Source organism: Amblyraja radiata, chromosome 6 (genome assembly GCF_010909765.2).
Source record: "Amblyraja radiata isolate CabotCenter1 chromosome 6, sAmbRad1.1.pri, whole genome shotgun sequence".
NCBI lineage: Eukaryota > Metazoa > Chordata > Chondrichthyes > Rajiformes > Rajidae > Amblyraja > Amblyraja radiata.
The window spans coordinates 99,501,333-99,529,025 of record NC_045961.1 but is presented as its reverse complement, the minus strand read 5'-3'; the positions used below and the strand labels follow the sequence as shown (position 1 = coordinate 99,529,025).

Here is a 27,693-nt window from a genome sequence, read left to right as displayed (position 1 = left end):
ACGGTGGATGACTCGATTGTAATCATGTTGAGAAGAAAGACTGGATAAACTCGGCTTGTACTCCTGCACCTATTTTCTATGTTTCTATATCTATGTATTGTCTTTCTGCTGACTGGTTAGCACACAATAAAAGATTTTAACTGTACCTTGGTACAAGTGACAATAAGCTAAACTCAAACTCAAATCTTCTCCCGATCAATCACTACCTGCTACTTTTCCATCTACTGATATTTCAATTATGATCCACCAGAAAAAACCCCATACAAAATGCCTTACAGAAATTGGTCGGTTTCACTATTCTGCAATACGGCAATTTGTCCTTCTTGTTCACTTCACTGATACAGATGGTAATCTTGTCGGTATCTTCAATGCGAATATTTTCGTTGACACAGCCAATGTTCCTCCCTCCATCCTCCAGGTAATCTGCGCAGTTGTACACATCAGATGGGTTTCGCTCCCTTAAAAAGAAAATTGAGAAGTAAACTCTACAAAATAAAGACAGATAGGTCTGCACAGATCGACAGGGGAACGGGACAGACAGAGAGAGAGAGACACCTGACCCATCCATATCTCTGTGGCTCCCTCTCCCCTGACTCAGTCTGAAGAAGGGTCTTGACCCCTGGGCATTTAACGGTACGGGGCCTGTACTCGCTGGAATTTAGAAGAATGAGGGGGGTTCCTCATTAAAACGTGCAGAATAGTGAAATAGTGAATAGTGAAAGGCTTGGTTGGAGTGGATGTGGAGAGGATGTTTCCACTAATGGGAAAGTCTAGGACTGGAGGTCATAGCCTCAGAAATAAAGGACATTCCTTTTGGAAGGAGATGAGGAGGGATTTCTTTAGTCAGAGGGTGGGTGAAACTGTGGAATTCTTTGCAACAGAAAGCTGTGGAGGCCGACAATTGATATTTTTAAGGCAGAGATAGATAGATTCTTGTTATAGTACAGGTGTAAGGGGTTATGGGTAGAAGGCAGGAGAATGGGGTTAGGAGGGAGAGATAGAATAGCAATGATTGAATGGCGGAGTAGACGTGATGGGCCGAATGGCTTAATTCTGCTCCCATCACTTGTGACCTTGTGTCCTTATGGCCTGAAACGTCACCCATTCCATCTCTCCTGAGAAGCTGCCTGTCCCACTGGAGTTACTCCAGCATTTTGGGGGGGGGGGGGGGGGGGAAAGAGAGAGTGAGAAAGCGAGCGAGAGAGAGAGAGAGAGAGAGAGAGAGAGAGCGAGAGCTAAGAGATACGAGATATCTAGCTTGCTTCGCTCGGCTAATGCTCTGCTTCCTCAGCTCTCTCTCTCGCTACTCTCTCCTCTCTTCTTCCTCTCTCTCTCTCTCTCTCTCTCTCTCTCTCTCTCTCTCTCTCTCTCTTCTCCTCTCTTCTCTCTCTGCTCTCTCTCTCTCTTCTCTCTCTCTCTCTCTCTCCCTATCCCTCTCTCTCTCTCTCTCTCTCTCTCTCTCTTCCTCTCTCTCTATCTCTCTTCTATCTCTCATCTCTCTCTCTCTCTCTCTCTTTCTCACTCCTCTCCTCTCTTCTCTCCTCTCTCTCTCTCTCTCGTCTCTCTTCTCTCATCATCTCTCTATCTCTCTCTATGCTCTCTCTCTCTCTCTTCTCTCTCTCTTCCTCTCTCTCTTCGTTCTTTTCTTTTGCTTTTCCGTCTCGTCTTGCTTCTTGTCCCGTACTAATTCTGTGGAATTCTTTGCCACAAAAAGCTGTGGAGGCCAAGTCAGTGGATATATTTAACACAGAGATAGGTAGATTCTTGATTAGTACGGTAGTCAAGTGTTATGGGGAGAATGCAGGAGAATGGGGCTAGGAGGTAGAGATAGATCAGCCGTGATTGATTGGCAGAGTAGGCTTGATGGGCAGAATGGCCTAATTCCACAGATTCACAACTCTGGCTGAAAAGGTTTTTCCTCATCTCAGTCCTAAATGGCCGATCCCTTTTTCTTAAACTGTGACCCCTAGTTCTGGTTTATTGGTCGGTATAGACTCGGTGGGTCAAAGGTCCTGTTTCCATGCAGAATCTTTCAATCAGACAGGTCGGTATTTCAATGGATAAATTAAAAGATAGATAAATAGAATAAACAGGCACAAAGACATATAATGAAAGAATGGGTTGACTGGGCTGGTATTCACTGGAATTTAGAAGGATGAGAGGATATCTTATAGAAACATATAAGATTCTTAAAAGATTGGACAGGCTAGATGCCGGAAAAAGATTCCCGTTGTTGGGGGTGTCCAGAACCAGGGGTCACAGTTTAAGAATAAGGGGTCGGCCATTTAGGACTGAGATGAGGAAAAACTTTTCCACCAGAAAGTTGTGAATCTGTGGAATTCTCTGCCACAGGAGTCAGTGGAGGCCAATTCACTGGATGTTTTCAAGATTAACTCTAAATTAACTCTAATTTAGCTCTGAGGTCTAAAGGAATCAAGGGATAGGGGGGAAAAGCAGAAATGGGGTACTGATTTTAGATGATCAGCCATGATAATATTGAATGGCATTGGTGGCTCGAAGGGCCGAATGGCCTACTCTTGTACATTTTTCTCTGTTTCTATGACAGGTGAGACTGACAACAGGCAGTGAGATGGTAAATAGATAAATAGGTAAAGAAAGAAAACTGGATAGATTGGTTGGTGGATGGATAAATGAACAAAGAGAGACATAAACACGGTGGCGCAGCGATAGAATTGCCGCCTTACAGCGCCAGGTCCCGGGTTCGATCCTGATCAAGGGTGCTGTCTGTACGGATGTTTATACATTCTCCCTGTGATCACATGGGTTTTCTCAGGGTGCACCGATTTCTTCCTACATTCCAAAGACGTACAGATTTTGCAGGTTCATTATAAATTGTCCCTGGTGTGTTGGATAGAACTAGTTTACAGGTGATCGCCGGTTGGCCTGGACTTGGTGGGCCGAAGGGCCTGTCTCCACACTGTATTGCTAAACTGAATTAACTAAATGGAATGACACACACACACACAGACAGACACACACACAGACACACACACACACACACACACACACACACACACACACACACACACACACACACACACACACACACACACACACACACACACACACACACACACACACACACACACACAGGACAACAAACTAGAATGCAACACAAATGGACAGGTGAACATTCGCTGGGAAACGTCTTCTCATTTTGCAATGTACAACTATTGCTTTGCAAGATGACAATAAAGGTTGATTGATTGATTGAGAACCTGTAAAAGATCGAACAAAATGTTGTTTAACCAGCAGAAGGTTGGTTAAGAAGGTTCAATTGTTGGGTATTAATGGTGGAGTAGCAAGATGGATTCAACAGTGGCTGAATGGGAGATACCAGAGAGTAATGGTGGATAACTGTTTGTCAGGTTGGAGGCAGGTGACTAGTGGGGTGCCTCAGGGATCTGTGTTGGGTCCACTATTGTTTGTCATGTACATCAATGATCTGGATGGTGGTGTGGTAAATTGGATTAGTGAGTATGCAGATGATACTAAGATAGGTGGTGTTGTGGATAATGAAGTAGATTTTCAAAGTCTACAGAAATGTTTAGGACATTTGGAAGAGTGGGCTGAAAGACGGCAGATGGAGTTTAATGCTGATAAGTGTGAGGTGCTACATCTTGGAAGGAAAAATCAAAATAGGACGTACATGGTAAATGGTAGTGAATTGAGGAATGCAGTTGAACAGAGGGATCTAGGAATAACTGTGCACAGTTCCATGAAAGTGGAATCTCATGTAGATAGGGTGGTAAAGAAAGCTTTTGGTATGCTAGCCTTAATGAATCAGAGCATTGAGTATAGAAGTTGGGATGTAATGTTAAAATTGTACAAGGCATTGGTGAGGCCAATTCTGGAGTATGGTGTACAATCTTGGTCGCCAAATTATAGGAAAGATGTCAACAAAATAGAGAGAGTACAGAGGAGATTTACTAGAATGTTGCCTGGGTCTCAGCAACTAAGTTACAGAGAAAGGTTGAACAAATTAGGTCTTTATTCGTTGGAGTGCAGAAGGTTAAGGGGGGACTTGATAGAGGTCTATAAAATTATGAGAGGGATAGACAGAGTTGACATGGATAAGCTTTTTCCATTGAGAGTAGGGAAGATTCAAACAAGAGGACATGATTGAGAATTAAGGGACAGAAGTTTAAGGGTAACATGAGGGGGAACTTCTTTACTCAGAGAGTGGTAGCTGTGTGGAATGAGCTTCCAGTGGAAGTGGTGGAGGCAGGTTTGATTTTATCATTTAAAAATAAATTGGATAGGTATATGGACAGGAAAGGAATGGAGGGTTATGGTCTGAGTGCAGGTAGATGGGACTAGGTGAGAGTAAGTGTTCGGCACGGACTAGAAGGGCCGAGATGGCCTGTTTCCGTCCTGTAATTGTTATATGGTTATATGGTTTTCAAACTGGAAAGGGTGCAGACAAAATGTATGAAGATGTTGCCAGGACTAGAGGGTCTGAGATATAGAGAGAGGTTGTGTAAGCTAGGAGTCTATTCCTTGGAGCGCAGGAGGATGAGGGGTGATGTATTAGAGGTTTATAAGATCATAAGAGGAATAGATCGGGTAGACACACAGAGTCTCTTGTCTAGAGTTGGTGAATCGAGGACCTGAGGACATAGGATGAAGCTGAAGGGGAAAAGTTTTAATAGGAATCTGAGGGGTAACTTTTCACGCTGAGTAGTGGATGTATAGAACAAGCTGCCAGAGGATGTAGTTGAGGCAGGCACTATACCAACGTTTAAGGTACCTGGAAGGATTTGAGTATAGGAGCAGGGAGGTTCTACTGCAGTTGTACAGGGTCTTGGTGAGACAATATCTGGAGTATTGCGTACAGTTTTGGTCTCCAAATCTGAGGAAGGACATTATTGCCATAGAGGGAGTGCAGAGAAGGTTCACCAGATTGATTCCTGGGATGTCAGGACTTTCATATGAGGAAAGACTGGATAGACTCGGCTTGTACTCGCTAGAATTTAGGAGATTGAGGGGGGATCTTATAGAAACTTACAAAATTCTTAAGGGGTTGGACAGGCTAGATGCAGGTAGATTGTTCCCGATGTTGGGGAAGTCTAGGACAAGGGGTCACAGCTTAAGGATAGAGGGGAGATCCTTTAGGACTGAGATGAGAAAAACATTTTTCACAGAGAGAGTGGTGAATCTCTGGAACTCTCTGCCAGAGAAGGTATTTGAGGCCAGTTCATTGGCTATATTTAAGAGGGAGTTAGATGTGGCCCTTCTGGCTAAAGGGATCAGGGGGTTTGGAGAGAAGGCAGGCACAGGATACTGAGTTGGATGATCAGCCATGATCATATTGAATGGCGGTGCAGGCACGATGGGCCGAATGGCCTACTCCTGCACCTATTTTCTATGTTTCTACGTTTCTATGATAGGCCAGGTTTGGAAGGATATGGACCAAATGCGGGCAGGTGGGACTAGTGTAACTGGGACATGTTGGCCGGTGTGGACAAGTTGAACAGAAGGGCCTGTTTCCACACAGTACCACTCTATCACTCTATGACTGAAATATATATTGATTGAGATCCTTCTTTACCTGTAGGACAAAATGAATTGTGCATCATCCGATGCATCTTCAGTAACATCCCAACTGCAGTTCATGTACAGCTCACCATAGAAAATGCAAGTCAAGTTGTCAACTGAAGCGAATGATTCACCTGAATGAACAAAAGTGAGAATACATCCATCTTGTACATGTAGATGTAATTAAACATTCTTCTATTCCAATCCCATCATAATAAATCAAGGTTTCATTGGTAATATGTGTCTCTAGTGTCACGACTCTAGTGTCATGTTTATCACTTTGGTCTTGAGAGATACAGCACAGAAACAAGCCCTTCATCCCACTGAGTCTGCGCCAATCAGAGATCATCCCATGCATTAACACTATCCTATGCACTAGGGACAAATTTACAACTTACCGGAGCCAATTAACCCACAAATCTGCACATCCTTAGAGTTTGGGAGGAAGGTGGAGCACCCGGAGTAAATACACGGGGTCACACAGAGAATGTACAAACTCCGTACACACAGCACCCGTAGTCTGGATCGAACCCGGGTCTCTGGCGCTGTAAAGCCGCGACTCTGCTGCCATAAAGATTCAGCTCATGAAAACTCATCATTATTGTGTCAGGACACAGCTGGGACAGTTGGTTGGCACAGTGGGATATGGAGGAATCTGAAACCTAATTAAGCCTGAAACATTGTTGTTTAGTACATAACAAGATGTCAAACAGAACCTTAAGTGTAGTGTTTAAGAGACTTTGTCTGGGATATGATGGTAATGGTGGGATACAGATCATGTGTTGGGCAGATGAGATTATTTTATATTGGCATCATGTTCTCCACGGACATTATGGGCCAAAGAGCCTGTTCATGTCTGTGCTGTTCTATATTCCACGTTCCATGTTGTAGATGGTACAACAACAGAAAACATCAGTAAAACCTAATGGTCCAGGCACAGTGGTTCAGCAGTAGAGTTGCTGCATTACAGCTCCAGAGGCCCGGGTTCGATCCTGACCACGGTGCTGACTGTATAGAATTTGTACGTTCTCCCTGTGACTGCGTGGGTTTTCTCCGAGATCTTCGGTTTCCTGCCACTCCCCAAAGATATACAGATTTGTAGATTAATTGGCTTTGGTGAAAGATTGTAAAATTGTCCCCTAGTGCAGGATAATGTTTCTGTACAAGGACCGCTGGTCGTTGCGAACTCGGTTGGCTGAAGGTCATGTATCCACACTGTATCTCTGAACTAAACCATGGTCTAAACTAAATTATCCACAAGACTAATTTACAGCTGACAACCCATTGATTTCTCTAACTTCAAGTAACCCCGGCATTCCCTTTCTCTCTATCCCTCCCCCACCCAAGTTGCACCAGCTTCTTGTTTTCACCCAACAAACAGCTAACAATGGCCTGTTTACTTTATCATCATTACTTTTTAACGTATCTTTCATTCATTGTTCTTTATCTCTCTACATCACCATCTATATTTCTCATTTCCCTTATCCCTATCTAGTCTGAAGAAGGGTCTCGACCCAAAACGTCACCCCTTCCTTCTCTCCAGAGATGCTGCCTGTGCCGCTGAGTTACTCCAGCTTTTTGTGTCTATCTAATTAAGAATAATTTATCCCATCGGTCACTGTACATCAGCAGTAATCCATTAGCTTTAGCAGTCTCTGAGTTGGTGCATGCTAAAGGACCATCAGCGTGTGACTTCAACCGTGCTAAATACACACTTGTATCATTGTACTGATTTGACTTTACACTGACACAACATGTGAAATCCTTGCCCCATCTCATTCCAAACTTTGATTACCTTTCTAGAACCATGGTTCAAATGCCTCATTCCTTGTTCCCCATTTCCCCAATGAAAGAACAAAACAGAAAGCCATTCGACAAGCCATTCAAATGGAAACCCACCTGGCAGATTAAAGGTTCTCTCAGTCCAATTGCTAGTTATGTTGTCTTTGTCTCCACATGTAAGCCTCACTCGAGCCTGTAGTCCTCGGTGGAATTCCAAATCCAGCACCTTTTTATTTTCTTTCACATAGTACGTTTTCATCTAAAATAAAATAAAAGAAAAATTATAATCTCTTTACGTTAATAGCGAATCGCAAGAGATGAACATTCGAGGTTGAAATGATTGACTCCATTTACACCTCATGCTACCTCGGCAAGGCCAGCAGTATAATCAAGGACGAGTCGCACCCTGGTCACTCCCTCTTCTCCCCTCTCCCATCACGCAGAAGGTATGGAAGTGTGAAAACACACACCGCCCGATTCAGGGTCAGTTTCTTCCCAGCTGTTATCAGGCAACTGAATCATCCTACCACAACCAGAGAGCAGTGCTGAACTACTATCTACCTGTTTGGTGACCCCTGGACTATCCTTGATCGGACTTTGCTGGCTTTACCCTGCACTAAACGTTATTCCCTTATCATGTATCTGTACACTGTAATTTGATCGATTGTATTGTCTTTCTGCTGACTGGTTAGCGCGCAACAAAAGCTTTTCACTGTACCCCGGTACATGTGACAATAAACTAAACTGAAATGACTGAAACCAATCATGAACTAAGATCTCCATTATTGGAGAATTACAATTTTTAAAAGACATTTGGATAGATTATAAGGATAGGAAGGATTTGGAGAGAAAAAAGACCATGGGTGCTGGAGTACCTCGGCGGGTCAGGCAGCATCTCTGGAGAACAGCGAGGTGATGTTTGGGATCAGGACCCCTCTTCAGAGACTGGTTAGCATGCAACAAATGCTTTTCATTATTCCTTGGTACACATGACGATAAACTAACCACAAACTCAAAAGGTCCCACCTGGAAACGCTATCTGCCCATGTTCTCCAGAGATGTTTCCTGACCCGCTGAATTACTCCAGCAATTTGTGCCTTCTATTGACAACCAGCACCTGCAGCTCCTTGTGTTGCTGAAGGATTTAGAGAGCTATGGGGCAAAGGCAGGCAAATAGCACTAGCCCAAGATGCCTCTTTGGTTGGCATGGACAAGGTGGGCAAAGACTTGTTTGTATAACTCAATGAATCTATGACTCCACTCTTTCAGAATGATAGGAATATGCAGACGGAAATGAAGTTAAAATGCCATTAAAATAATATATATTTACATATTTGGAGAGATTGGATGAAATCTACCTTGCTGTCTTTTGAATCGAGGTAGGTGTAATCTAGTTGGTATTTGATGTTCCCTGTACACGTGCAGTTTCCTTCCCATGAAAAGGTGTACTCTCCAAGACTTCTGTGGGTAATCGAAATATTTCTGGGTGGATTCCTCTTAACTTTGGGAGAAAATGTTAGCTGAATTAGTAAATTAACAAATGTTGTAGGCAAGTGCAAGGCACGCATTGTCCAAACTTTAACATCTTGTTGAACAGCCAAAGAAAGGAGCAGAAACACATTTGCAAATCTCTCACCGTTTAAAACAGACATCCCATTCACTACTCTTCTTATTTTCACCTGTTACTCAGGTTTACTTTCCTTTTGGCTTCAGAGATACAGCGCGGAAACAGGCCCTTCGGCCCACCGAGTCCTCCCCAACCAGCAATCACCCCGTGCACTAGCACGACTCAACACACTTACAATTAACAATTTTCCCGAAGCCAATTCACCTACAAATCCGTACGTCTTTGGAATGTGGGAGAAAAGCGGTGCACCGGAGAAAACCTACGCGGGTCACAGTGAGAAGGTACAAACTCAAGTTCATGTTCGCATTTATTGTCACTTAACCAATTAAGGTGCAGTGAAATTTGAGTTACGACTCTGTACAGACAGCACCCGTACTCAGGATCCAACCCGGGCCTCTGGCGTTGTAAAGCAGCAGCTCTACTGCTACGCCACTGTATCTCCCATTAAAATGGTTCCTTGGGTTTTGACAGTAACTGTGTCAAGTTGGTATCTCAATTGGGCCAGAAGGTGGTTTTGGATGACACGAGTTTTAAGGTAGACATTGTCGATTACATAAGCAATCCTAAAACATTTTAATTTTACACATTGGAATACCTTCAAGATATGCTATTTTGCAATGAATATAAGATGTTTCTGCTGGCATTAATAAATAATAGATTTATGACCAGGCCCAATGCATATTGCACACGCATGCATACAAACAAACAAACAATATGATAGTTTAAGTAATATTCTAGACCAAGTGGGACCCATTGGGTCCCATTCCCACAACGCAATATTCCACCACACACCCAAAACCCCCAACTGCGCAGGCGTGGCAGAGGGGTTCCCGTTGTGATGCCAGAGATCACCATTGTGACACGAGTCATGGCAACCCTCCCCACCGCACCTGGCCATCCCTCTTCCTACCCCTATCCTCCTCCATTCCCCTTCATTCACAGCACTCCCTCCCTCTCCTCTTCATCCTTCCTCTTCTTTCCCCTGTTCTCCTCCCCTCCCCCAGTCCCTCCCTCACCTCTCCATTCCTATCCTTTCCCATACCCTCAGTCACACCCTCCATCCTTCCATAATCCATCTCCCCTACCTACACACCTCCTCTCCCTCTATCTCCAATCTTCCCCCAATCTCCCTCCCCAGGATCTCGATGTAAACCACCGGCGGCCCCATTTTCTCCAGCAGGGCGGCGATTAAGTTGTATAAGGCGGGGGTTGTCGTGGCGGGGAGGGTCGAGCGTCCGGGAGCCGGAGGGGGGGGGGGGGGGGGGGGAGGGCTTAAGGCTGGGGCTGTCTGAGGGGGGAGGGAGGGGGGGCGGGCAAGCTTTTTGGAGTGGGGAGGGGGAGGGGAATGGAGAGGCCGAGGGTGCCCGGTGCAGCATCTCCTCGCACCCAGGGTCCGGGGGGGGGGGGGGGGGGGGGGGGGGGGCAGGAATTAAAATAGAAGGAAACTTACCCATTGGGCCGTTGTGATGGGAAAAAAATATGATGGTCTGAAATTGTGCAAAGGCCACACTGAGGACCCATGGGGTGTCCTTTGTGAGGCCTGTCAAGTAAAGACAGCAAGTGGGGGCAGGGCAAGTGGGGTGGTCAAGTGGGGTGGGCAAGTGCTATCTTGTACCATTTTCACACAAATACACACCAGGCAAACTAACGGATAAACAAAGAAGATGAGAGCTTTTAGTAATATAGAGATGGGACAAATGCAAGCATATGATACTAGATTAAATGGGACATCTTGGTCGACAAGGACGAGTTACGTCAAAGGGCTTGTTTCCATGCTGTATGAATCTATGATTCTAAACATGAATGCAAAGTTTATTTTCACCCCTAATTTCAACTCTAAGTCCCAGAAGAGCAAAATTAACAGAATATTTCACTGGAGGCACAAGAAACTGCAGATGCTGTAACTTTCAGCAAAACACCAAATACTGGAGAGTAACTCAGTGGGTCAGGCAGTATCTGTGGAGGGAATGGCTGGATGACATTTTGGGTTGGGACACTTCATCAGACTGGAAAGCCAATGTGAAGCAGGGTCCACACCCTTATTTCATTAGCTGTTTTCTAAATCCTAAATAAATTAAACTATTTTTTAAACCACAGGTAAAGCATTATTGTGGTGGGGGAGGGGGGGGGGGGGGACAGGAATTCAGTGAAAATAAACATGCTTGCAGAGAGTGTGTAACCTACAGAGTGTGCTAATGTGTAGCCTACACAGAGAGTGTGTAGCCTATTGAAACATATAAGATTGTTAAGGGCTTGGAAACACTAGAGGCAGGAAACATGTTCCCAATGTTGGGGGAGTCCAGAACCAGGGGCCACAGTTTAAGAATAAGGAGTAAGCCATTTAGAACGGAGACGAGGAAACACTTTTTCTCACAGAGAGTGGTGAGTCTGTGGAATTCTCTGCCTCTGAGGGCGGTGGAGGCAGGTTCTCTGGATGCTTTCAAGAGAGAGCTAGATAGGGCTCTTTAAAATAGCGAAGTTAGGGGATATGGGGAGAAGGCAGGAACGGGGCACTGATTGGGGATGATCAGCCATGATCACATTGAATGGCTGGAAGGGCCGAATGGCCTATTCCTGCACCTATTTTCTATTGTCTAACTCATTGTAATGAAGGCCAGGTTTGGGAGAAATCAATGGTTTCATGATTACAATGGTCAACTGAGGGAAGATAATGTGCAGATCTTCAAGGACAGGGAAGGGAGTGGGGCAGCTCAACTAGGAATTGTCACAGATGGAAAGGCCTCCAGGTATCATGAAGCGAAAATCTGGACGGAGAAGGGAGTGCGGTGGCTCCACCAGCAACTGTCACAGACAGGTATCATCATGAACCCAAAATCCTCCTTCATCCCACAACAATTCTATGATTCCCCTGGAAAGTATTATGTTTAGAGATACAGTGTGGAAGCAGGACTTTCGGCCCATTGAGTCCGCACTGACCAACGATCACCCATACGCTAGTTCCAGGGACAATTTACAGAAGCCAATTGCCTTGCCAACCTGCACGTCTTTGGAGTGTGGGAGAAAACCGGAGCACGGAAAGACCCAGGCGGTCGCAGGGAGAACAGACAAACTCCCTACCAACAGCACCCGTAGTCAGGATCGAACCCGGGTCACTGATGCTGTAAGGCAGCAACTCTACCGCTGCACCAACCTTTGTAGCACTGGAGAGGACAAAATTTGGTCATCACAGGGAAGGAACTCTCCTTAAAATAAGTCACTTGTGGCAATGACGTTTTAGGAAATTGTAAAGTATTGCAAACATTCGGGTTCCACCTTGTCGCAAGTAATTGAACATAAATCAGCTGAATTTACTCACTCGTTTCCTCCATGGAATCTGCATTTACTATCGAAGTCCAAAGAGCAGCCAATAACAGCAAAGGTTTAGTCACCATGTTGACAAAGTGAATGCAATTAAACTTCCAGCATAACCTAAGGAAGAGTATACAAGCTAGTTAAAATACGTTGCAAAGGATTTAATTATCTTATAGTTGGATACAAAGCCAGAACTCAAATTCCTGTTCAAATATTCATCAGTGAAAATAATATTTAGTGAGTTTGTAACCTTTTCTGGGCCCAGAACGCAGATGTAATCGTGAGGAAGGAGCAGTAGTGTCTCTTTAGTTTCATTTTTAGTTTCATTTAGAGATACAGCGCGGAAAGAGGCCCTTCGCCCATTGACCAGTGATCCCCGCACAGTAACACTATCCTACACCAAGGACAATTTTTACATATATACCCGGTCAATTAACCTGCAAACCTGTACGCCTTTGGGGTGTGGGAGGGAACCGAATTTCTTGGAGAAATCCCACGCAAGTCACGGGCAAAACATACAAACTCCGTATAGATAAGCACCAGTAGCCAGGTTCAAATCCGGGTCTCTGGCGCTGTATGCACTGTAAGGCAGAAACTCTACCGCTGCACCACCATGCCACCTTCCATTAGACTTTTAAAGAGAATCAAATGTATGTAATCAATTATTAAAAATAATATTTACAATACAATAAAACACAACAGAACCCACCGCCATAATACAAGACAAACAAATATACTAAATAAACTACTTATACAACTATGTAACAATCCTTGTCAAGGATGCATTCAACTCCCCGCGGTGCCCAGCGGTCCCGCAAATCCCCCAGGGTGCCCGTGGACAGCGTGGAGTAGGGCTTTGCTTCTTGGTAGGCGCAAGGAACTGCAGGAGTTGGCTTTACAAGAAAAATACATAAGGTGTTTGAGTTTAGTTTGAGTTTAGTTTATTGCCACATGAACAGTGTACAGGGCACAGATACAGTGATAAGCGTTTGTTGCGTGCTAACCGGTCAGCGGAAAGACAATACATGATTACAACCAAGCCATCCACAATGTTCAGGTACATGATAAGGGGAACAACGTGAATAGCGTTTAGTGCAAGATAAAGTCCAGTAAAGTCAAAGACACCAACAGCAGGAATAACTCAGTGGGTCGGGCAGCATCTCTGGAGAACATGGATAGGGTCTCGACCCAAAACGTCACCTCTCTTTTTTCTCCAAACTTGCTGCCTGACTCTATGAGTTCCTCCAGCACTTTGTGTCTTTATTCAACTTCTGATATTTTGACTGAGAACTGAATGCCCAAGATACTGAGCCACAGGTTTCACCTCCACTGTTTTATTATACAGAATGGACTGACTGTAAGGAGGAAACTAAATAGGACACTAAGAGGAACTGAAATGGTCTGTAAATGATGAAAATGCATTGACTATGAAGGGCAGGTGTAGAGTGCAGGTGATTAATATATACCTCCCCGGCAATTTTTTTATAAATTTAAAAAATAAAGTTTATTTATACACAGTTGTCAGTCTGATGCAGAGCTGCATGGAGACACTAAAACTGGTCTGCAATGAGGCATAACAAATGTGCCGGGTGCATTGAAAAACGTTTGTTGCGTGCTATCCAGTCAGTGGAAAGACAATACATGATTACAATTGAGCCATTTAAAGTGTATACATACATGATAAGGGAGTAACGTTTGGTGCAAGGTAAGTCAGTAAAGTCCAACCAAATATAGTCTGAGGGTCACCAATGAGGTAGATAATAGTTCAGCACTGCTCTCTGGTTGTGGCAGGATGATTCAGTTGCCTGATAACAGCTGGGAAGAAGCTGTCCCTGAATCTGGAGGTGTGCGTTTTCACACTTCTATCCCTTTTGCGCGATGGGAGAGGGGAGTAGAGGGAGTGGCCAGGGTGCGACTCGTCCTTGATTATACAGCTGGCCTTGTCGAGGCAGCGTGAGGTATAAAAAGCAAAGAGAAGCTGCTCCTCAGAGTTCCTCAGAGTCAGGCGGAGAGGTGAGCTCTTCAGCGCGTCGTCAACAGAGCGCAGAGGATCATTGGGACAGAGCTACCAGCCTTGGAGGGCATCTACCACACGCGGTGCCTCAGGAAGGCCCTCAGCATCCATAAGGACTCATCACACCCCTGCCACGGTCTGTTTCAACTACTTCCCTCCGGCAGACGTTACAAGGCCTTCTACGCCCGAACCTCCAGACTCAGGAACAGTTTCATCCCAAGAGCTATAGCGGCTCTGCACCGGCCCTAATGAGTGCCCCCCCACCCACCCCCTTTGGACAGTCTCCCTCAGATGGTCACGTCAATCAATTCAGCTTGTTTATTTATGTATTGTATTTATTTACCTTTCTTGTACATCAGTGGAGCTGCACACTAAATCTCGTTGCACTGACGTGCAATGACAATAAAAGATATATTATTATTATTATTATTATTATTTGTGGTGGATGTCAAATATTCTTCCCCAATATTGGAAGATGAGGTTCAACAATGGTTAATGCAAAATACACTTTGGTTGGATGAACCACGAGGTCACGGTTTACTTGCCAGGGGTGGGGTTAGATGAGTCAGAGACAGAACAGTTCCGGGTTTCATAGTCCCTCCCCCTCCCACCAGCAGGGGCAGCAGAGAGAATGGCAACATTTTTTAAAACATTAATATATCTCTGATTTTTCATCGATGGGCAAAAGCCTCCAGTCCAGTCCGGCAGAGGGGTGCTCTGGGTGAGGTGGCCAAAAACGACGGCCGTAAGTGGTGGCGTTCTCTCGGAAATCACATTGCAGTGAGGCAAAAGCGGTCAAGATCTTACTTTTAGTAATATAGATGTTCACAAATGCATTGCTAATAGTGCGTAAAGCACATGGGGATAAAGGGGAACGCAAAATGTTGGATAGAACGAATGGGCAATGTCTCGGGTTGGGAACCTTCTTCAGACTGATCCTCAAATGAAATCTTGCCTATCTATTCCCTCCACAGATCCTTCCTGCTGAGATAGAACATAGAACATCATGAACAGACCCTGCAGCCCACAATGTTCATCAGCTCATAAGCCATGGGAGCAGAATTAGGCCATTCAGCCCATCAAGGTGGGCGGCAAGGCGGCAGTGAGGAGAGCGGTCGCCGACTTTTTCATCTGGAGCCTAGGAGCGCCAAACCGGCGCGGCCTTGTCGGCTTCGGCAGCCGCGAGCTCCAACCAAGAAGCGGCCGTTCCAAGTGGCCCAGCCGCCGAAAGGACTCTCCCGACGCCGGGGCAAGACCACCCGGTGAGAACGGCCAGGGACATCGGGCCTCCGTAGAGGCAATTGCGGTGGCCCCAATAGGCCTGACTTTGGGGTGAACATGGGGTGGGGACTGGACATTGTGCCTTCCTCCACAGTGCTATCCACTGTGGGGGGATGATTTTTTTTTGTCTAACTGTAGTCTTGTAGGTCTGTGTCCAAGATGGCTGCCGTGAAGGGAGAGTGGACGCTGGCACGAATTGGTTGCCGCTGCTCTCTCTTCACACTGTGTTTTTGATTTTCTGTTTTTGGATTGAATTCTGTTTTTAATTTGTGTCATTGTGATGTCTTTAATTACTTGTTTTACTCCGATTATATGTTTTTATTCCGATTACTATGTAAGGTGTCCTTGAGATTTTGTATGAAAGGCGCCCATTAAATATAAAATTTATTATTATTATTATCAAGTATATTCCACCATTCAATCATGGCAGATCTATCTCTCCGTCCTAGCCCATTCACTGACCTCTCTCCATAACTCTTGACACTCTTACTAATCAATACCCACCTTAAAAATACCCAGACGTGGCCTCCACAGCCGTCTGGGGCAATGAATTCCATGGATTCACCACCCTCTGGCTGTTGAAATTGCGCCTCATCTCCTTTCTAAAGGTACGTCCTTTTATTCTGAGTGTGCCCTCTGGTCCTAGACTCTCCTACTAGTGGAAACATCCTCTCCACATCCACTCGATCCAGGCCTTTCACTATTCGGTAGGTTTCAATGAGGTTTTCCCTCACCGTTCGAAACTCCAGCAAGTACAGGCCCAGTGCCATCAAACGCTCAATGTCTGTACTAAATATTATGCCAAGACCAAGTCTTATCTGCCTATAGATTGTCCTTCCACCACAACCCTCTTTCTTCTATCAGTGAGTCAGTTCTGAATCCATATGACCAAGTCTTTATTAATCCCATGCATCTTATTCTACTGGATCAGCCTACCATAGGGGTTTACTAAAATCCATGCAGACAACATCCACCACCCTACCCTCATCGATCACATTCGTCACCTCCTCATAAAACTCAATCAAGTTAGTTAGACACGACCTGCCACGTACAAAGCCATGCTGACTGTTCCTGGTTAACCCATTTTCTTCCAAATGAGATCTTGAAGAATCCTCTCCTGTAGCTTCCCTACCACTGGGGTGAGGCTCACCGGATTCCCTGGATTATATCGACTTCACATCTTAAACAAAGGAACAACATTAGCTACTATCCAGCCCTCTGAGATCTTATCTGTGGCTAGAGAGTTACTCCAGCACCGAATATAGACACAAAATGCTGAAGTCTTCTTCTTGTGTTTGAGGCAGCAGGGGTTACAGTGGCTTGCAAAAGTTTTCATAACCCTTGAACTTTTCCCCATTTTGTCACGTTACAACCACAAACGTAAATGTATTTTATTGGGATTTTATGTGATAGACCAACATAAAGTGGTGCATAATTGTGAAGTGGAAGGAAAATGATACATGGTTTTCACATTTTTTTACAAATAAAAAACTGAAAAGTGTGGCGTGCAAAAGTATTCAGCCCCCCTGAGTCAAGTCTTTGTAGAACCACCTTTCGCTGCAATTACAGCTGCAAGTCTTTTGGAGTATGTCTCTACCAGCTTTGCACATCTAGAGACTGAAATTTTTGCCCATTCTTCTTTGCAAAATAGCTCAAGCTCAGTCAGATTGGATGGAGAGCGGCTGCGAACAGCAATTTTCAAGTCTTGCCAGAGATTCTCAATTGGATTTAGGTCTGGACTTTGACTGGGCATTTCTAACACATGAATATGCTTTGATCTAAACCATTCCATTGTAGCTCTGGCTATATGTTTAGGGTCGTTGTCCTGCTGGAAGGTGGACCTCCGCCCCAGTCTCAAGTCTTTTGCAGACTCTAACAGGTTTTCTTCCAAGAATGCCCTGTATTTGGCTCCATCCATCTTCCCATCAACTCTGACCAGCTTCCCTGTCCCTGCTGAAGAAAAGCATCCCAACAGCATGATGCTGCCACCACCATGTTTCACAGTGGGGATGGTGTGTTCAGGGTGATGTGCAGTGTTAGTTTTCCGCCACACATAGCGTTTTGCATTTAGGCCAAAAACTTCAATTTTGGTCTAATCTGACCAGAGCACCTTCCTCCACATGTTTGCTGTGTCCCCCACATGGCTTGTGGCAAACTGCAAACGGGACTTCTTATGGCTTTTTTTCAACAATGGCTTTCTTCTTGCCACTCTTCCATAAAGGCCTGATTTGTGGAGTGCACGACTAATAGTTGTCCTGTGGACAGATTCTCCCATCTGAGCTGTGGATCTCTGCAGCTCCTCCAGAGTTACCATGGCTGCTTCTCTGATCAATGCTCTCCTTGCCCGGCCTGTCAGTTTAGGTGGACGGCCATGTCTTGGTAGATTTGCAGTTGTGCCATACTCTTTCCATTTTCGGATGATGGATTGAACAGTGCTCCGTGAGATGTTCAAAGCTTGGGATATTTTTTTATAACCTAACCCTGCTTTAAACTTCTCCACAACTTTATCCCTGACCTGTCTGGTGTGTTTCTTGGGCTTCATGATGCTGTTTGTTCACTAATGTTCTCTAACAAACCTCTGAGGCCTTCACAGAACAGTTGTATTTATACTGAGATTAGATTACACACAAGTGGACTCTATTTACTAATTAGGTGACTTCTGAAGGCAATTGGTTGCACTGGATTTTATTTAGGGGTATCAGAGTAAAGGGGGCTGAATACTTTTGCACGCCACACTTTTCAGTTTTTTATTTGTAAAAAAATTTGAAAACCATGTATCATTTTCCTTCCACTTCACAGTTATGCGCCACTTTGTGTTGGTCTATCACATAAAATCCCAATAAAATACATTTACGTTTGTGGTTGTAACGTGACAAAATGTGGAAAAGTTCAAGGGGTATGAATACTTTTGCAAGCCACTGTATGTGACACCCTCCAGGCGCTGTAGCCAGTTCAATGTGCTGGTGTCGAGGGCCGTGAGGTCTACCCCTCCACCAGGGGGGCGGAGGACAGGGCAGTCGAAAATGCCGTGCTGCTGTGCTGTTTGCAGGTCTGCTCCACACACGCAGGCCGCTGATGAACACAGGCAGCCCCCAGCGATGCATGTTGGCGTTGAACTGGCCAACCCCTGTACGGAGCTGGTTCAGGGCCACCCGCTATTTGTGGGGTGGGTCCGAGCTGGGTGGGGCTGTGATGTTTTCAGCAACCCTTTTACACATCAGACTTAGTGCCAAACGTATAACATTATTTTTTCAAAATTATCAGATTCACAATTTTTGCAACTCACTGCATAATTGCCACACACTACATTTTATTGATCTTGTGCAATGACTTACTTGCTAATTCTCGAAGCTGAGGCTCTATAAGACATTGGTCAGGTTGCATTTGGAGTAGTGCAAGCAGATCTGGGCCCCGTATCTGAGGAAGGATGTGCTGGCGCTGGAGAGGGTCCAGCAGAGGTTTACAAGAATGATCCCAGGAATGAATGGGTTAACATATGATGAGCGTTTGACAGCACTGGGTCTGTACTCGCTGGGGTTTAGAAGGTTGAGGGGGGGGGGCCTCATTGAAACTTACAGAATAATGAAAGACATAGTTAGAGTGGATGTAGAAAAGGATGTTTCCACTGGTGGGAGAGTCTAGGACCAGAGGGCACAGCCTCAGAATTAAAGGGCGCTCTTTTATAAAGGAAGTGAGGAGGAACTTCTTTCGTCAGTGGGTAGTTAATCTGTGGAACTCATCACCACAGAGGGCTGTGGAGGCCAAGTCAGTGGATATTTTTTAAGGCAGAGATAGACAAATTCTTGATTAGAACGGGTGTTAAGTGTTATGGGGAGAAGGCAGGAAAATGGGATTAGGTGGCAGAGATCAGCCATGATTGAATGGCGGATTAGACTCGATGGGCCGAATGGCCTAATTCTACTCGTATAACTTATGAACTTGTCAACTTGTCTCTGGAAGAGCATAATATACATAATGACATAATGTACATAAAGAACATAATGCCTGATATACCTGATATGCTATGCCTGATATACCTAACTAATGCCTGCAACATGACACAAACTAACTACGATAAGCCCAAACAGAGTCCGTTAAAAGATCCATCCATAATTAGAAACTCCTTGTGTCACCAATCTGCTGATCTCACCATTTTTTAAACCTTCATAACTTTTCTAATATTTCACCGATCAGAACAAAACTTGGTGCGCTTGGAGCGGAGGAGAACAGTGAGAAAGGTGGCGAAAAATCCTAGCGATATACGATACCGTTTTGAACACATAAAAAAAAACGCAAACTGGGTCAAGATGAGAGTTTTAGTAATAGTATAGATTATCATATCTGCCTCCACTACCTCCCCTGGTAACATATTCCATACACCCATTACTCTGTGTAAAAAAAACTTGCCCCTCACATCCCCTTTAAACTTTGTCCCTCTAACCTTAAAGCTGCGCCCTCGAGTCTTTGAAATTTCCATCCCGGTAACTTTCTACCCTATCTACACCTCTCTCTATTTTATATACTTTTAACAGGTCTCCCTGCAGCATATGAGGCTACAGAGAAAATAACCCAAGTTTCCCTACCTCTCCTTTAGCTAATATCTTCAAATCTAGACATTACTGAGGGCCAAAAACAAGGAACTGCAGATGCTGGTTTACAAAACTAGACACTAAATACTGGAGTAACTCAACAGTCGGGCACAATGTGTAGGAAGGAATTGTAGATGTTGGTCTATACGGAAGATATAAGCCCCACAGCCATCAAGCTATTAAACTCAACTCAAACAAAACTCTGAACATTAATAGCCCATTATCTGTTTATTTGCACTATCTGTTTTATTTATTCATGTGTGTATATATTTATATAATGGTATATGGACACACTGATCTGTTCTGTATTCATGCCTTCTATATTCTGTTGTGCTGAAGCAAAGCAAGAATGTCATTGTCCCATCTGGGACACATGACAACAAACTCTCTTGAATCTCTTGAATCTTGAGATAGACACAAACCGCTGGAACCATCTCTGGACAATAGGGATAGGAGATGTTTCAGATTTGAACCCTATTAGAGATGGATCCGACTGAACAAGGGTTCTAATCTGAAACGTCACCTATCCATGTTCTCCAGTGATGCTGTCTGAGTCCCTGAGTTACTCTAGCACTTTGTGTGTGTTTTTTTATTTCATATGGTGTGTTGACCCACTGGTTACCTGCACGGTTACGGTGGGTAGTCAGTGCACTCGCACACCCAGATGTTAGTGAACTAGTGCACTCGCTGAACTTTCCATCGGGAGCCTGGGATCTCCTGATGAGATCGCCAGTTGAGCTCCATTCGGCGCGGCCCTGTCGGCTCCGGAAGCCACGGGGTCGAGTAAGGAGGCCCGACTATGGGTGGGCATGGGGATGGGACTGGACTTTGTGCCTTTCCCCACAATGGGAACCATTGTGGGGGGATGTTTTGATGTTGAAACTATCTACTACTGTCATGTTGTATTCTTTTTTTATGTGCTGCATGGCAAAAAGAATTTCACTACACCTGGTGTATGTGATCAAATAAAATTTGAACTTGAACTTGAACTTGAACTAGTGTGGCCACCACCTCTCTTATCCCATCCCCATTTTGATAAAACTCTGAACAAACTGTAAGGTGTTCATAAAGCTAAACGGGTCACCAGAGGAGGCTAAAGTGCTGACCATAAGATACATCGAGGAGCTGGACAAGTACCAGTGACTCCAGAACAGTGACTGTGTCTATCAGTGTGATTGACTTGAACTATTATGACCCTGGACTCTTGTGAAGAGCTTGACGGTTTAAACTTGACAACAGCTGGAAATGAAAGGGACAATGATGACTGATGGTTGGAACTTTAAATCACATCAGTGACCATCTGCCGGTTTTTGTAATGTTAAGTGTAAGGATGTTAATAAGATTAGATACAGGAGAGTAAGAACAGAGGAATCTATAAATAAATCTATAATTAAATTTAGAAATGTATTCACTGATCATAATATGCATGATTTTGAACAAGATATTGCCCCTAAAAATAATTTTCTTAACAATATAAACAATAACTGCTGTTATTACTCTGAAGATCAATTCAACATGAACATAAAATCAGATCATGGAATGTCAATAATTCATTTCAATAGCAGAAGTTTATATGCAAATTTTCACAACATCAAAGATTACTTAAGTCATCTAAACAAACCATTCAATGTGATAGCCATATCTGAGACCTGGCTTAGTACTGAAAAGGGTGTGGATTTTGAGTTAAATGGATATGAACTGAATTACATAAATAGGAAAAATAAAAAAGGAGGAGGGGTGGCTTTGTATGTAGATAAAAGATTAAATTATAAAATAGTGGAAAATATGACAACTAATATTGATGATGTGATGGAGATTATTGCTGTAGAAATCTACCTGGAAAAAAAGAAAAATGTAATTGTAAGTTGTGTATACAGAGCACCTGGTTCCAATATTGAAATATTCAAGAACAGTATGGAAAGATTGTTTGCCAAGAAAGATCACAGAGTTGTGTTCATTTGTTGGGATTTTAATTTAGATCTCTTAAATCCCAACAAGCACAAACAGACTGATGAATTTATCGATGTATTGTTCAGTATGAGTTTTTTTCCACTTATCACCAAACCAAGTAGAATAACATCTCACTGTGCAACTCTAATAGACAACATATTTACAAACAGTATGGACAACAGCATAAAGAGTGGGTCACTACTAAATGACATCAGTGGCCATCTGCCGGTTTTTGTAATGTTTGTTTGTGATTATGTTAAGTGTAAGGATGTTAATAAGATTAGATACAGGAGAGTAAGAACAGAGGAATCTATAAATAAATTTAGAAATGTATTACTGACCCAAAATTGGAAACAAGTGTTTAAAGAGACTGATACCAACAAAGCGTATGAAACATTCCTGATAATATTTAAATCATTATATGATGAACACTGTCCTTTGAAACAACACAACAAGAAGCAAAAATATATAGATAGGCCATGGATGACAAAAGGACTACAAAATGCATGCAAAAAAAAGAATATCTTGTATAAAGAATTCATAAAATTCAGAACTATAGGAGCAGAAAGTAAATACAAAAGATACAAAAACAAATTGACTAGTATTATGAGGATATGTAAGAAAGATTATTATAATAAAATATTAAACGATAATAAAAATAATATCAAGGGCATATGGAATGTGTTAAATAATATTATCAGGAATGGATCAATGAATATAAACTACCCTCAGTATTTTAAAGACAATGATACAACTGTAAGCGATATGAATGATGTGGTTAATGGGTTTAACACATTTTTTGTAATTGTGGGACCAAAACTGGCAGAAGAAATCGATAATCCACAGTCATAAGAAGGAGAGGGGAAGGTTGTGGATTTGTTAGACAGCAACCCAAACTCAATGTTTTTGAAAGCAGCTGATGAAAAGGAGATTATTGACATTGTTAGTAATTGTAAGAATAAAAGGTCTACAGCTTTAATCAAGGTAGTCATTGGTGTAATTGTAAAACCCTTAACTTATATTTGCAATTTATCTTTCAAAACTGGTGTATTTCCATGTAAAATGAAAACTGCCAAAGTCATCCCACTATACAAAGCTGGAGACAGAAATCAATTTAAAAATTACAGGCCGGTGTCTCAGTTCTCAAAAATATTAGAAAAACTGTATGTAAGTAGATTAGATAACTTTATCGAGAAGCACGAATAGCTAGTTGATAGTCAATATGGATTCAGGTCAAACAGATCGACATCCATGGCATTAATGGAGTTAATTGAAGACATTACCAGTTCTATAGATAACAAGAAATATGCAGTGGGTGTATTTATAGATTTGAAAAAAGCATTCGACACAATTGATCATCATTTGCTAATCAAAAAACTGGAAAAGTATGGAATCAGAGGGGTTGTACTAGAGTGGATGAGAAGCTACATAAGTAAAATACATCAGTTTGTGCAAATAGGGGACTGCAAATCAACATGCTTAGAAATAACTTGTGGAGTCCCATAGGGTTCGGTTTTGGGCCCCAAATTATTTATTTTGTATATTAATGATATATGTAGGGTGTCAAACCTCTTGAAATTTGTGTTATTTGCAGATGACACTAATATTTTCTGTGATGGGGACAATTTGCAGCAGCTTTTGGAGGTGGTCACAGCAGAAATGAGTAAACTAAAAACATGGTTTGATTTGAATAAATTATCATTAAATTTAAACAAAACCAAACTTATGCTGTTTGGAAAACGCAAAATAAATACACAAGTAAAAGTAATGATAAATAAGGTTGAAATAGAAAGAGTGTATGAAAATAAATTTCTGGGTGTGATTCTTGATCACAAAATCTGCTGGAAACCCCATATAAAACATGTGAGAGCAAAAGTAGCACGGAGTATTGGAGTGATGGGGAAAGCAAGGCATGTTTTGAATGAGAGAGCACTGTATATTCTGTACAGCTCACTTGTGTTACCGTATTTAAATTACTGTGTGGAAGTATGGGGTAACACCTACAAAACCACCTTACAATCTCCAAGCACACTACAAAAAAGAGCTATTCGTATAGTAAACAATGTAGGATATCATGAACACACCAATATACTGTATTTAAAATTACACACCTTAAAGATTAAGGATCTGGTAGAATGTAAGACTGCACAAATAATTTATAAAGCAAAAAATATAAACTGCTACCTGTTAACATACAAAAAGTGTTCAAAGACAGAGAGGGGGGTTATAACTTTAGAGGGAAACTAAACTTGAAACAGCATTATGCTCGGACCAATTTAAAAAGTATGTGTATTTGTGGGGTGGTTTTGTGGAATAGTCTTGACGAAACGATTAAACAAAGTATAAATATAATGAAATTTAAAAAAATGTACAAAAGATATATCTTTGAAAAGTACAGTAATGAGGAAGGAGAATGTAAATCTCACAGATGTTAATGGTGCTTGTTCTTTTTGTTCTTTTCTTTTTTTGTTCTTTTTTTCTTAATAGATTGGAGTAGTTTTATTTGAATTGTCTGTTTGGTTTATTTTATTGAATTTTGCATTTGTTAATGGTGAAGAATGGGGCTAGGACTTGACTAGCATAGGCTGCTTCCTATCCCTTTTCGAACGAGTCTAATGTGTATTATGTTGAAATTGGCTTTTGATTTTTTAATTTATGTATGTACATATATGTTATGTATATCTGTATGTGTGTATATGTGTATATGTATGTATATATGTACATGTATATGTATGTATGTGTGTATGTATTTATGTATATATATATATGTATATATATAATTTTCCTTTTATTTATTCATTTTCATCTTTTCTTTTCTCCTTTTTTTTTAATCGTTCGAATTGTTATATGTTATATATATATATCGTATCATATCATAACAATCTGTGCGCTGCCGTGGCCACCACAGTAGATAAGTAATAAGTAGAAAAAGCCAGAAACGTCACCTATCCATATTTTCAAGAGATGCCGAGTTACTCCAGCACTTTTGCATAACTAACTCAAACCTTGTGAATAATTCCTACGCCCGTTTTCCAGCTTAATTACACTTCCTATAGCTAGGTGGCCAGAACCACAATACTTCAAAAGCCCGAAACGTCACCTATTCCTTTTCCCCCAGAGATGCTGCCTGTCCCGCTGAGTTACTCCAGCATTTTGTGTCTATCTTCGGTGTAAACCAACATCTGCAGTTCCTTCCTACACAATACTCCAAGTGTGGTCTCACTAACATCTTGCACAATTGCCACATGACGTTGCAACTCGTGCATCCCATCCCCATCCATGTCTGAAGATTGCTTCCTTTCCAATGCGTTAAACTTTTCCACACTAACCTCTTTTGCGCCCAAATTGGCGACGCTACCCGCGAAATCCACTAACTGTCACCTCTCTGGAGTGATGAACCAGTTTGCTTGCCAGCGCTCTTAGTGTAAACTCCGGAACAGTGGCCAGAATAAGGGTCAACCTCTACTTGGAAGGATTGGATTAAAACTACAGTGAATCCCGCCAGTGAACGTTCACTGTGACACAAACCTGAGTATTGATTATTCCAGACAGCAGCCAGCACCAAGTTTAACAGGGAATGAGAGATGAACTTGCATGGAATTTAATCCAGTAAACTTTCAGATCAGTAATATAGTACTTACCCGGGAGGGAGGGCTTCGCGTGTGTAGATGGAGCTCTGCACGGTATCTGAGTCTAAGTTGTGAGGGCACGCTCTTATATTTGACATTAGCCCGTCTTACTCCACCCATTCTTACTCCACCCATTTCCTCCCCTAATATCCGCATTCTGAGCAGACTAAAGCCGGGGGCATAAAAAACAGCTGTGGCTTCTTGCTGCAAGGTAGTTGTGTGCGGGAGAGTTGGAATCCCAGTCTAGAGCGACGCAGCCCAGAGAACAGCGTTAGTTAAGCTGCTTATAGAAGTGTGCAAAACCATGAGGGAAGTAGATCGGGGAGACGCACAGGTGTCTTGCCCAGAGTAGAGGAATCGAGAACCAGAGGACACTATAACCATATAACCATATAACCATATAACAATTACAGCACGGAAACAGGCCATCTCGGCCCTACAAGTCCGTGCCGTACAGCTTTTTTCCCTTAGTCCCACCTGCCTGCACTCATACCATAACCCTCCATTCCCGTCTCATCCATATGCCTATCCAATTTATTTTTAAATGATACCAACGAACCTGCCGCCGCCACTTCCACTTCCTTCTGTCCCTTAATTCTGAAGTCATGTCCTCTTGTTTGACCAGAGGACACTAGGTGGAAAGATTCAAGTCAAGTCAAGTCAATTTTATTTCTATAGCACATTTAAAAACAACTCTCGTTGACCAAAATGCTTTACATCAGTACAGGTACTAACGTGCTACATACAGTGGTACATGGATCTAACAATACATACATAAATACATACATACAGCGCTCCCTCAGAGGTCCTCGAGAAACTTGTGAGTAAAAATAAGTTTTAAGTCTCGACTTAAAAGAGTTGATGGAGGGGGCAGTTCTGATTTGAGAATTAAGGGACAGAAGTTTAGGGGCAACATGAGGGGGAACTTCTTTACTCAGAGAGTGGTAGCTGTGTGGAATGAGCTTCCAGTGGAAGTGGTGGAGGCAGGTTCGTTTTATCATTGAAAAATAAATTGGATAGGTATATGGACGGGAAAGGAATGGAGGGCTATGGTCTGAGTGCAGGAAGATGGGACTAGGGGAGAATAAGGGTTCGACACGGACTAGAAGGGCCGAGATGGCCTGTTTCTGTGCTGTAATTGTTATATGGTTATATGATGGGAAGAGGGATGCTGTTCCATATGGGAACCTGAGGGGTAACCTATTCACACACAGGGTGGTGCGTGTATGGAATGAGCTGCCCGGAGAGGTAGTTGATGCAGGTACTACCTGGATGTTTAAGTATATTTTTGGACAGGTACATGGATATTGTGATATTGTGTAGGAAGGAACTGCAGATGGTGGTTTAAATCGAAGATAAACACAAAAAGCTGGAGTAACTCAGCGGGACAGGCAGCATCTCTGGAGAGATGGATCGGTGACATTTCGGGTCAAGACCCTTCTTCAGACTGGTTAGGGGTAAGGGAAAGGAGAGAGATAGACGATGATGTAGAGAGATAAAGAACAATGAATGAAAGATATGCAAAAAAAGTAACGATGATAAGGGAAACAGGCCATTGTTAGCTGTTAGCTGTACGTGGATAGGATAGGTTTGGAGGGGAATTCCTTGTATAACCATATAACCATTTAACAATTACAGCACGGAAACAGGCCATCTCGACCCTTCTAGTCCGTGCCGAACACATATTCTCCCCTAGTCCCATATACCTGCGCTCAGACCATAACCCTCCATTCCTTTCCCGTCCATATAACTATCCAATTTATTTTTAAATGATAAAAACGAACCTGCCTCCACCACCTTCACTGGAAGCTCATTCCACACAGCCACCACTCTCTGAGTAAAGAAGTACCCCCTCATGTTACCCCTAAACTTCTGTCCCTTAATTCTCAAGTCATGTCCCCTTGTTTGAATCTTCCCTACTCTTAGTGGGAAAAGCTTATCCACGTCAAC

General features: G+C 42.9%; 2 protein-coding genes across 2 annotated transcripts in view; both read right to left on the bottom strand.

Annotated features, from left to right (window-relative positions):
* LOC116974634 (interleukin-5 receptor subunit alpha-like) overlaps nucleotides 1–27,693 on the bottom strand; it is a 300,632-nt gene that overhangs the window by 23,790 nt on the left and 249,149 nt on the right. The gene's annotated exons all lie outside the window — the stretch shown is intronic.
* On the bottom strand, nucleotides 176–25,863 carry LOC116974636 (interleukin-13 receptor subunit alpha-2-like). The gene is made up of 6 exons (XM_033023324.1): nucleotides 25,756–25,863; nucleotides 12,285–12,397; nucleotides 8,700–8,842; nucleotides 7,459–7,600; nucleotides 5,573–5,693; nucleotides 176–458 (listed from the first exon to the last, which is right to left on the bottom strand). The coding sequence occupies exons 1-6, from the start codon at nucleotides 25,839–25,841 to the stop codon at nucleotides 233–235; spliced, it is 831 nt and encodes a 276-aa protein (XP_032879215.1). The 5' UTR covers nucleotides 25,842–25,863; the 3' UTR covers nucleotides 176–232.

What these genes read in the sequence shown, in the direction of transcription:
- LOC116974636 (XM_033023324.1), bottom strand. Translation starts at nt 25,841, where the DNA reads ATGTCAAATATAAGAGCGTGCCCTCACAACTTAGACTCAGATACCGTG. An exon ending in AGATTCCATGGAGGAAACGA is followed by an intron (nt 8,843 to 12,284) that starts GTGAGTAAATTC and finishes TTTCTCCCAAAG; the next exon opens with TTAAGAGGAATCCACCCAGA. An exon ending in GAGAACCTTTAATCTGCCAG is followed by an intron (nt 5,694 to 7,458) that starts GTGGGTTTCCAT and finishes TTGTTCATTCAG; the next exon opens with GTGAATCATTCGCTTCAGTT.